This window comes from Aedes albopictus, chromosome 1 (assembly GCF_035046485.1).
Source record: "Aedes albopictus strain Foshan chromosome 1, AalbF5, whole genome shotgun sequence".
In the NCBI taxonomy this organism is placed as follows: domain Eukaryota; kingdom Metazoa; phylum Arthropoda; class Insecta; order Diptera; family Culicidae; genus Aedes; species Aedes albopictus.
In genome coordinates, this window is record NC_085136.1 from 335,521,488 (window position 1) to 335,533,414 (window position 11,927).

An 11,927-nucleotide genomic window follows, 5' to 3' on the forward strand; every position below is an offset into this window, starting at 1 on the left:
TGCTAAAGGTTACGAAAATCGGCGCAGCTTGATGTGTCGCATGATGGGGCTTGGTTCAGTTTTATATATGACTAGTTCCACCGGTGCTGGTCCGGATCACTAAAATGACCATAACTCCGGAACGCCTTGACCGATCCTAACCATTTTCAATAGCAAACAATGCGGTAAAATTCCGGTTCGATTCGTGCTAAAATCCGTAAAATCGGTCAACGGGAAGTGCCTTAAAAGTGAGTGACCTTTTTTTGTACACAGACATACATACACACATACACACATACAATTCGTCAAACTGAGTTGATTGGTATATGTGACTTGACCCTCCGAGCCTTTCCAGTACACTTTGGTACACGAGAAAGGCAAACATGTTTTGGAATATAAAGATGGCGGCCAAAATCAATATGGCCGACCCAACTTTTTTTTATTGTCAATAGTAGCTGTATCTTTCTTCCTTTCAATAACAATTCGTTTTGAGGTGTTTTTTTGGAGAAACTTTCGAGTTATAACGGTTTAAATAAGCCGCCATTTGACCAAAACCGAGGGGTCTGCAAAAATTGTTGTGGCTCTAACTAACGGGGGGTTCATCAATTTCAGTAACCAAATGCACATTTTTGAGGACAAGGTTTAAATAGTGGGCCGGTCTCAGCGAGAATTACCCAGATATTATTTTGCAGGGAAATAGCATTCGGAGTAAGTGTCATTCGGGGAAATGGCTTTCGGGGTATTGGTATTCGGGGAACTGTTATAGGATCGTCTGCTCACGAAAGGACCTGGATTTCTCATTGCCAGTAACAATTCGGAAGGAACGGTTTGTCAGGAAGTTCTTCAAAAAGTGGAGCACGTGGCCGGCAAGACCCCATGTTGCAAGCTTACGGAGAATTAAGGGAGTCCATGTCCGGTTGAACGCCTTCGAGATATCAAGAGAGATGAGAAGATCTGCCCGTTTCCACTGGGCCACTACTGGGTGAAGAACTGGGTCGCCGATGGCAGCTGGATTCCACCGGTGGTTCCTGACGGTTACTGGCGATTTACAAACGATATACTGGATTCGAAGGACAATGTTGTGGCACGATACTACATTTTTTTCCATATCAAAAAGGAAAGGTTTTAAGGAATTTCAGTAAAAAGTGTTGAATGAATAATAATTTGTTTCAATGCAGTTCAGTGTCATAATCACTGTTTTATGTAACATGTTTCTGTATGATCTTCATCAAATCCTTCCATTTCATTTGTTCGTAGGTACGTACGAAGAGTGTGCGCGATGAGATGACTAGAATTGCGTTTACAGGGAGATGAAGCATGATCGATGGGATTTGAATGTCCTTATGACAGCTAAAATGCCGTGTCATTAATTCGCTCGGTAGCTTAGTTGGTAAAGCACTTGTCTAGCGTATAGGAGTCGTGAGTTCAAATCTCAAGTGAGCTGTGGATTTTTTTTATAATCTCACCAATAATTTATCCATTTTTACGTTTTGGTATATGTACGTTGAGTTAATTGTAAATTATAAAAAGATGTTTCAATGCAAACACACCACAATTGAAGCTATAAGCTTTTGTATTGTTGATCAGAATTAGTTTGTAAATTGAGACACAAAATAATGCCCGAAAACGATCAAAATTGAGCAGAATACCCCATTTTTCGATTTAAGAAATCCGTGTTTTTGGTAAATTTTAGTATAAAATAATGCTATGACAATTAAAAAAAAAAACCAGATTAGTCCACCTAGTGGTGATAGTGCCTGTTCTGGCAGCACTGTATGAGTGTCGGTTGCCACAAGGTATGTTGGCCGATGAGGCAGAGGTAAGTGTCGGTTGACAGACGTCAAAATGACAGGAGCATAAATGTCAGGAGTGAGTAAGAAGGAAAGACGACAACCTAAAACTGCCATAACATAAAAAGGCTGATTTTCAAAAACGGTTTGTTGATCCGAAATTCCGACCCGAACAAAATCAAAAATTTTAAATCGGATTCTTCGGAATGGCTTCCTCACCCTCCAAGACCGAGCAATGTTTGTTCTGCTCGATGTCGGAGTCGATGTCTGAGGACGTAAACTGGGTCCAATGTGGGAAGTGTCAACACTGGGCACATTTTTCTTGCGCTGGTGTTGATCAAGGGGTTGTCAACAGTGATTGGCGGTGCCCACAGTGTCTCCCAAGTAGTGCGCAGCAGCTGAAAGTTCCGGATGCAGCGGCCAAGAAGCGGAGCAAGAAGTCCGGCCAAAGAAGCGATGGAGGGTCCGAACTGGGAGCTGGCTCTGATGTGGATCCAATTGAGAAGCAGTTGGAAGAGGAGCAACTCGCCAAGGAGAAGGCCTTTGCAAAGCAGATGGCGACGCGGAAAAAGCTACTCGCTCGGCAGAAGGCGTGGAAGGAAGAGCAGCAGAGGCAAGAACAGGAGATGCGTGAGCTGGAACTCCAGGTTCAACGTGAAATGGAGGAGCAGCAGTTGGAGCACGAACAGAAGTTACTGGACGCCCAACTGGCAGCAGAGCAAGAGTTCGAGAAGAAGCGGGAAGCGATCCGGAGGCAGTTTGCGAGCAGCGTCAACCGAGTCAACGCGTTGAAAGGCCAAGAAAGCACTGTTTGCGAAGCTTCGGAGGACCATCCGAAGAAGAGAGTGAAGGAGTGGCTGAAAGATCAGTCAGCGGCAGTCGACAAGCCGTCGACCGCGGATTTTCGGGGAGCGTACCCGAAAGGAGTCGAACCATTTGGAGAGGGATGCTCGAAGCAAGTTGGCAAGCCAAAGCCAATGTCGAAAGTGCCGGTGATCACGGAATTCGAAGCTGGCACAAGTGAGGACAGCGACAGTGATGGCGACAGCAGCAGCGACGAGTCGTTTCAAGACGTTCGTGCGGAGAGCAGCCGGCGTGGCAGTCTGCGGAGGAGCAGAGTTGTTGACGGGCCGGGGCCAAGAGTTGGCCGAATCTACGGAGAGCAGCTAGACGATCGAGCGGAAAGCAGCCGGCATAGCAGTCTGCGGATAAGCAGAGGTGCTGAAGGGCCAGGGCCAAGCGTTGGTCGGATCTCCAGTTTCGAGGAGAAGCGGAAGTCTGGCCGCTGTTCATTAGCAGCTTCGAATATACGACGGCGGCGTGCGGATTTTCGAATCTGGAGAACCTGAAGCGGCTACAGGACTGCTTGCAAGGCGACGCACTGGAGGCTGTAAGAAGCAGGCTGGTTCTACCAGACTCAGTTCCGGACGTGATTGCAGATTTACGGAACTTGTTCGGAAAGCCGGAGAAGCTGCTGAAGACGCTGCTGACGAAGGTGAGAAACGCTCCAGCGCCGAGAGCCGATCGGCTGGAAACCTTCATAAGTTTCGGCATCACCAAAAAGCAATTGTGTGATCATCTCGAGGCGGCACAGCTCAGCGACCACCTCAATAACCCGATGCTAGTGCAGGAGCTGGTCGACAAATTGCCGCCGAGCTACAAGCTGGATTGGGTCCGGTATGAGCGCGGCAGAGTGGACAGTCCGCTGAGGATGTTCACTCGATTCACAACCGACATCGTTTCCGACGTCTCCGAGGTGACGGAGTTCTCAACGCTGTCAGTGAATGAGCGAGCGCGGCCTGGGAGAGAGAATCCGAGGAAAAAGGAGTTTGTGCATGTGCACGAATCCGAGCGGAAGCAGAGCGAAGGTTCTCGTAACGAGATGGCCAGCCGGCCATGTTGGATGTGCAAGCGAACGGACCATCTCATCCGTAACTGCGATGAATTCAGGCGAATGAACGTCGCAGAGCGGCTACGCGAAGTCGAGAGGCAGAAACTTTGTGGAATCTGCCTGAACAAACACAGTGGAGGTCGGTGTTCGTCGAAGATCCGCTGCATGATGCGGAATTGCCAGGGGGTCATCATGCTCTGCTGCACCGAGTGGAAGAATCAGTGCAGCTGCAAAAAGCGAAGTCGGACTGCACGGTTACCTTCCGAATGATGTCGGTGACGCTCTACGTCGGCAAGCGACAGTACGATACCGTCGCGTTTCTGGACGAAGGTTCGTCGGCGACGCTGGTGGATGATGCAGTGGCAAAACGGCTGAAGGCAGAAGGAACACTCGAGCCGCTGATAGTCACGTGGACCGGCAACATCAACCGGTTTGAGAACGAGTCTCGGACCGTAGAGATTGCCATGTCGGCGAAGGGCTCGAACGAGAAGTATCCGCTGTTCAATACGCGAACGGTATCAGAGTTGCAGCTGCCCAAACAGAACATCCGGTACGCAGAGGTGGCCAAGCGATACTCACATCTCGCGGGAGTGCCGGCAAAGGACTTTCCCTCAGGTGTGCCTACGATCCTCATCGGACTGGATAATCTGCATCTGTTCGCGCCGCTGGAGTCACGGGTTGGAAAGCCGAATAAGCCGATCGCCGTTCGGTCGAAGATGGGCTGGACGATTTACGGTTCCGAAAAGCGGAGACCGATGGTGCAGACGTACCTGAATCTTCACTCCGTCGCACCAGTGAGCAATCAGGAGCTCCATGACATGATGCGGGAGCAATACGTGTTGGAAGAAGCGCCGAATACATCGTTCGCCGTACCAGAGCCATCGGAAGAGAAGCGGGCTCGACAGATATTCGAGTCGACGACGAAGCGAGTGGGCAATCGTTTTGAAACGGGTCTTCTGTGGCGAAGCGACGAAAGGCGATTTCCCGACAGTTACCCTATAGCCGACCGAAGGATGAAGGTACTTGATCGGACGTTGGAGCAAAGTCCAGCGCTGAAGGAGAACGTGTGTCGGCAGATAGAGAAATACCAGTCGAAGGAATACGCTCACAAAGCAACTGATGGTGAGATGGCGGAGACACCACAGGGAACTGCGTGGTATCTGCCGCTGAACGTCGTGGTGAACCCAAGGAAACCGGGCAAAGTCCGCTTGGTTTGGGACACTGCTGCGTCGGTGAACGGGATCTCCTTGAATTCCGAGCTGCTTAAAGGTCCGGATATGTTGGTTCCGCTGCCACGAGTGATCTGCCATTTCCGAGAACGTCCGATCGCCTTCGGTGGTGACATCCAGGAAATGTACCACCAAATTCGCATCAGATCGGAGGACAAGCAGGCGCAGCGGTTTCTCTTCAGGGCGAACAGTGACGAAGCTCCGCAGGTATACGTTATGGACGTAGCGACTTTCGGCTCAACGTGTTCACCCAGTTCGGCACAGTACGTGAAGAATCTGAACGCAGAGCAGTATTTGGAACAGTATCCGGAAGCGGCCGTAGCGATAGTCAAGCGTCACTACGTCGACGACTATTACGATAGCGTGGACACTGTGGAGGAAGCGATCCAGCGAGCTAGTGAGGTGAAATACGTTCACTCCCGCGGTGGCTTTCACATCAGGAACTGGGTTTCGAATTCAGATGCGGTCCTGGAGGAACTCGGTGAGCGAAGCAGGGAAACAGCAGTTCATTTCAGCCTGGACAAGAGCACGGAGTACGAACGGGTGCTGGGAATCGTATGGGATACGGTCGAAGACACTTTCTGCTACGCCACCGCGTCGAAACCAGAGTATCCGACAGTCCTTCGAGGAGGAGTACGCCCGACCAAACAAGTCGTGCTCAGTATCGTGATGGCGCAATTCGACCCTATGGAATTCCTGGCGCCAGTAACAATACTAGGAAAGATGCTGATCCAAGATCTTTGGCGGGCAGGCTGTCAGTGGGACGATGTGGTCGACGATGCGGCGTTCAACAAATGGAAACGGTGGACGAACATTTTGGCCGAGGTTCGAGCATTCAAGCTTCCACGGAGCTACTTCGGCAGTGCACGGTCGGAAGAGATCCGGGATGTGCAGCTGCATATATTTGCGGATGCGAGCGAGACAGCGTATGGATGCGTGGCGTATTTCCGAGCCATGGTACGAGGAGAGGTGATGTGTGCGCTAGTGACCAGTCGTGCCAAGGTGGCACCGTTGAAGCAGCTGTCGATTCCGCGACTGGAACTTCTGGCAGCGGTGCTTGCTGCACGGATGTCGCAGACGGTGCGTGAAAACCACAATTTCGTCATCACCAAGGTGGCGTTCTGTGTGGATGCAGAGGTCGTGCTTTCCTGGATTCGATCTGATCAGCGTCGGTATAAGCAGTTCATCGGTTTCCGCATCGGAGAGATCCTGAGCCTGACGAGACTGGCAGACTGGTGATGGGTGTCCACGAAGCTGAACGTAGCTGATCAGCTGACAAAGTGGGGCAAGGATCCGGATACAAAACCAAGCAGCGCTTGGGTGAGAGGACAGCAATTCTGTACGAGAGCGAGGAAGATTGGCCGAGGAAGAGTATGCCACCGGCGAACACGACGGAGGAGCTACGGGTGCACCTACTGCTGCATGATGTGAAGGTTCCTGCGGTGCTTGTGGACGCGAACCGATTTTCGAAGTGGACGATCCTGGTACGGACGATCGCGTGCGTGTTCCGGTTCGTGTCGAACTGCAGACGAAAGAAGGAAAGGCTGCCGACTGAAACACTGCGAGCAACGAGTGGCCAGCTGAAAGTGCGGATGGCATCCGCAGGGGCGTCGGTTCGAAAGCCATTGAAGCAAGAGGAGTACGAGAAGGCGGAGCAGTGCCTGCTTAAAGTGGCGCAGTCGGAGAGCTTTATCGACGAGCTGAAAGTCTTGCTGAAGAACAAAAACCGACCGGTGGGTCAATGGATGAAGATCGAGAAGTCCAGTCCGCTGTACAAGCTGACCCCAATGGTCGACGAGAATGGGCTGATACGAATGGAGGGACGAGTCGAAAGAGCGGAATTTCTGCCGTTCGATCTGCGATTTCCGGTGATTCTACCGGACAACCACCGAATTACGCAGCTGATCGTTCAGTATTACCACGAGCGGAGTGGGCACGGATACCGGCAGGCGGTGAAGAACGAATTGCGGCAGCTGTTCTACATTCTCCACGTCGATGCTGTAGTCCGGAAAGTGGCGGCTTCCTGCGTGTGGTGCAAGTGCATCGTTGTCGTCCGGAAACACCAAGGATGGCGGCGCTGCCAGTGCAGCGACTGACACCGAACCTACGGCCGTTCAGCTACGTTGGAGTCGACTACCTGGGGCCGTTTGACGTGACACTAGGACGCAGGACGGAGAAGAGGTGGATCGCGCTGTTCACCTGCATGGTAACACGCGCCGTGCATTTGGAGGTGGCGTTTGGACTAACGACGCAGTCTTGTTTGATGACCATACATCGGTTCATCGGCCGCCGAGGCTGGCCGGTCGAGTTTTTCTCAGACAACGGGACGAATCTCCGAGGAGCCAGTAAGGAAGTAGTGGAGTCTGTGCAGACCAACTGACGAACGCGAGGACGAAATGGACGTTCAACCCCCCGGCCGCACCGCACATGGGTGGCGTTTGGGAGCGGTTGGTACGTTCTGTGAAGGAAGCGCTTACAGCGCTCGATGACGGAAGAAGGTTAACGGACGAGACGGCGATCGTTGAGGCGGAGGACATCATCAACTCCCGTCCGTTGACATACGTGTCGCAGGAGTCTGTAGAAGCAGAAGCACTCACTCCGAACCATTTTCTGAGGGGTGCATCTCCGTACCAGCCGTGCGTGACACTGCCACCTCCCCATCCGGCAAAGGCCCTTCGGGACGCGTTCCAGCGTTCACAGCAGTTGGCCAGCGTGATTTGGGAACGATGGATCAAGGAGTACGTGCCATCGTTGAACCAGAGGACGAAGTGGTTTGGCGAATCGAGGCTGTTGCGAGTTGGAGAGGTAGTGTACGTGGTCGAGGGTGCCAACCGGAAGTGCTGGGTCCGTGGAGTAGTCGAAGAGGTCATCGCGTCCGGCGACGGAAGGGTCCGTCAAGCGTGGGTGCGTACCAGCACTGGAAGGTACAAGCGAGCGACAGTGAAGCTGGCCAGGATGGAGATAGACTGTGGTAACCCTGAGCCGGATGAGGCCTCCGGGACAGAGTTACAGGCCGGGGAATGTTCTGGCAGCACTGTATGAGGGTCGGTTGCCACAAGGTATATTGGCCGATGAGGCAGAGGTAAGTGTCGGTTGACAGACGTCAAAATGACAGGAGCATAAATGTCAGGAGTGAGTAAGAAGAAAAGACGTCAACCTAAAACTGCCATAACATAAAAAGGCTGATTTTCAAAAATGGTTTGTTGATCCGAAATTCCGACCCGAACAGTGCCTTTCTCGTCGAATATGTACTCATGATCTTTCCGTCGACGCAATCAATCCCCAAGCAATCAAAAGATCGGATTCAACTTAAAGAACGAACTCAGAAGTTTAATTTTGGTTCGATTCCGGCTTCGTTGAACTTAATTCTCCAAAAAGTTACTCATGTATTGTTTATGAACTTGGAAGTACATGTACAAGCTTTCGTCTTCTAAAAAAAAATCTACATGGTTCTTTTACATTTGACCAATTCCGGCGGGACACCTGAAACCGGTTGTGGAACACTACCGATGGTCTCTAACGTAATCTGAGCTGATTTTCTTGAAAACCGTTCATCAGCTTATCGAAAAAACCGCGATTTGATGAAGCGCATGCATGGAGTTCGGTTCCCTTCTACATTTGACCACATCCGGAGGGACACCGGAAACAAACTCCGGGACCATTTCCATTTGATGTGTCGCGAATATTGTTTTGGTTCTCTTTTACATTCGGCCACTTTCAGCGAGACACCTCGAACCGATTCCGGAACACTATCAGTAGTTTCTAATGTGGGCTTAGCTTATTTGCTTGCTGATCGTACAAGTTATCGAAAAGGCCACGATTCGATGTGTCGCATGTATGAACTAGGCCACTTCTGGCGGGACACCAGGAAACGGTTCCGGGATGCTACCGGTTCAGATATGATCTGAGACTATTTTCCTGCTTACCGTTCCTCAGGTTATAGAAAAAGCGGCCATTTGATGTGTCGCATGCATGGGTTTGGTTCACTTTTATATTTGACCACTTCCGGCGGGACACCCGGAACCGGTTCCGGAACACTACCGGATCAGATATGGTCTGAGACTATTTTCCTGTTTACCATTTATCAGGTTACAGAAAAAGCGGTGATTTGATGTGTCGCATGCATGGGTTTGGTTCACTTTCATATTTGGCCACTTCCGGCGGGACACCCGGAACCGGTTCCGGGATGCTACCGCTTCAGATATAGTCTGCGACTATGTTCCTGCTTACCGTTCATTATATAATCGAAAATGCCGTGATTTGATGGGTCGCATGCATGGGTTTGTTGCATTTTCATGTCTGACCCCTTCCAGGGGTACCGGTCCGGAACACCTATATGGCCATAACTCCGGAGCGGCTGGACCGATCCGAACCATTTTCAATAGGAAACAATGGGACCAGATTCCGCGTCGAATCAACCGTCGATCATTAAAATCGGTAGAGGTTTACTGCCAAAAAGTGATGAGTTTATTTGTACACACACATACACACACCCATACACACACACATACACACACATACACACACACAGACATCACCTCAAATCGTCGAGCTGAGTTCTTAAACGAGTTCCTGTAAGAGTCCCTCCGGTAGCTTCTCCAGGATTTTTCCCAGAAAGTTCCTCCGACAGTTTCCGGAAGGAATTCCTGGAGGAATTTCCGGAAGACTTCCTGGAGGAATTACCGGAGGAATTCCTGGAGGAATTCCTGCAGGAAATCCTGAAGAAATTTCCGGAAGATTTCCTGGAATAATTTCCGGAGGAATTCCTCGAGGAATTTCCGGAGGAATCCTTGGAGGAATTTGCGGAGGAAATCCTGGAGGATTTTCCAGATGAAATCTTTGAGGAATTTCCGGATGAAATCCTTAAGGAATTTCCGGAAGAAATCCTTGAGAAATTTCCGAAGAAAATTCTGGAAGAATTTCCAAAGGAAATCCTGAACAAATTTCCGGAAGATTTCCTGGAAGAATTTCCGGAAAAATTCCTGGAGGAATCCTTTGAGGAATTTCTGGAAGAAAACCTTGAGGAATTTCCGAAAGAAAACCTTGAGAAATTTCCGGAGGGAAACCTTGAGGAATTTCCGAAGAAAATCCTGGAGGAATTTCCAAAAGAAATCCTGGAGGAATTTCCGGAGGAAATCCTGAAGGAAATTCCGAAGGAAATCTTTGAGGAATTTCCGGAGGAAATCCTGGAGGAATCTCCGAAAAAAATCCTGGAGGAATTTCCAAAGGAATTCTTGGAGGAATTTCCGGAGGAAATCCTTCAGGAATTTCCGGAGAAAATCATGGAGGAATTCCCGGAGGAGATTTTTGGGGAATTTCCGGAGGAAATCTTTGAGGAATTCCCGGAGGAAATCTTTGAGGAATTTCCGGAGGTATTCCTGGAGGTATTTTCGGAAGAACTCCTGGAGAAATTTTCGGAGGAATTCCTGGAGGAATTTCCGGAGAAATTCCTGGAAGAATTTCCGGAGGAATTCCTGGAGAAATTTCCGGAGTATTTCCTGGAGGAATTCCCGGAAGAATTCCTGGAGGACTTTCCAAAAGAAATCCTGGAGGAATTTCCGGAGGAAATCCTGGAGGAATTTCCGGAGGAAATCCTGAAGGAATTTCCGAAGAAAATCTTTGAGGAATTTCCGGAGGAAATCCTGGAGGATTCTCCGAAAAAAATCCTGGAGGAATTTCCAAAGGAATTCTTGGAGGAATTTCCGGAGGAAATCCTTGAGGAATTTCCGGAGAAAATCCTGGAGGAATTCCCGGAGGAGATTTTGGGGAAATTCCGGAGGAAATCTTTGAGGAATTCCCGGAGGTAGTCCTGGAAGGTATTTTCGGAAGAACTCCTGGAGAAATTTTCGGAGGAATTCCTGGAGAAATTTCCGGAGTATTTCCTGGAGGAATTTCCGGAGAAAATCCTTGAGGAATTTCCGGAGGAAATCTTTGAGGAATTTCCGGAGAAAATCCTGGAGGAATTTCCGGAGGGAGTCCATGAGGAATTTCCGGAGGAATTCCTGGAGGAATTTGCGGAGGAATTCTTGGAGGACTTTTTGGAGGAAATGCTTGAGGAATTTCTCTCACTAAACTGTCAAAATCACGAATCGACCACTCTTCTTTTGTCGGCTATCGAGGTAGTCGATTTCTGTACTAGCTTTTCTGCTCGACTCTACTGTGATAGCAGGCGAGCCGATTCAATCGACTCGAGTTATGAAATAGCTGTTTACGATATAAAAATAAACTTGGAATACAGTATTTAGGCCCATATAGCCACAGCTGCAAAGACATGGGTATCCAGCATGACCATGCTGGAGGGGTTTCGATTCCAGATCGCTCCAGGAACTTTCCGTAAAGGAAATGCCCTTGACTTCCTTGGGCATAGAGTATCTTCGTGCCTGCCACATGATATACACATGCAAAAAGGTCATTGGCAGAGGAAGCATTTAGTTAATAATTGTGGAAATGCTCATATAACACTAAGCTGAGAAGCAGGCTTAGTCCCAGTGAGGACGTTACGCTAAGAAGATAGTGAGAGAGAGAGAGAGAAATTTGGAGTACAGAAGTAATTACAGTGTACATATGTTCAAAATTCACAACCTACTTGAGTCGACATAAAAAAAATTGTACCGAATACTACTTGTGTACATTCAAAAGTATTTGTATGTCAAAATAAATTCATAATTTTAATACAAAACACATCTTTTAGTACGAAAAATCAAGAATCTGATGATAAATCGACTCTGTTGGTCAACACACAGTTTCGTCCGGTGAACGACACTAGTTCCAGTCGATTAACCAGCCGTTTTCTTAGCGGAAACGATTTAGTGTTCCTAGTTAACAACGACAGAATTATTAATTTTTATATGAAAACCGATCGATTTCGCCAAAATAACCAGTTTGAGTTGACATAAAAAAATATTTATATCGAATACTACCTGTGTACATTCTAAAGGAATTGTATGTCAGAGTAAAATCATAATATCCTAGTTAACAACGACAGAATTATGAGTTTTTGTATGAACATCGATCAAAATAATACTTGAGCCGACATAA

At 49.0% G+C, this 11,927-nt stretch overlaps 1 protein-coding gene across 1 annotated transcript; it reads left to right on the plus strand.

The window, feature by feature from the left end:
• Positions 1 to 3,929: 3,929 nt before the first annotated feature.
• Positions 3,930 to 6,128, plus strand: LOC134284154 (uncharacterized). Its single transcript, XM_062842526.1, has one exon. The coding sequence runs from the start codon at positions 3,930 to 3,932 to the stop codon at positions 6,126 to 6,128; it is 2,199 nt and encodes a 732-aa protein (XP_062698510.1).
• The last annotated feature ends 5,799 nt before the right edge of the window (positions 6,129 to 11,927 follow it).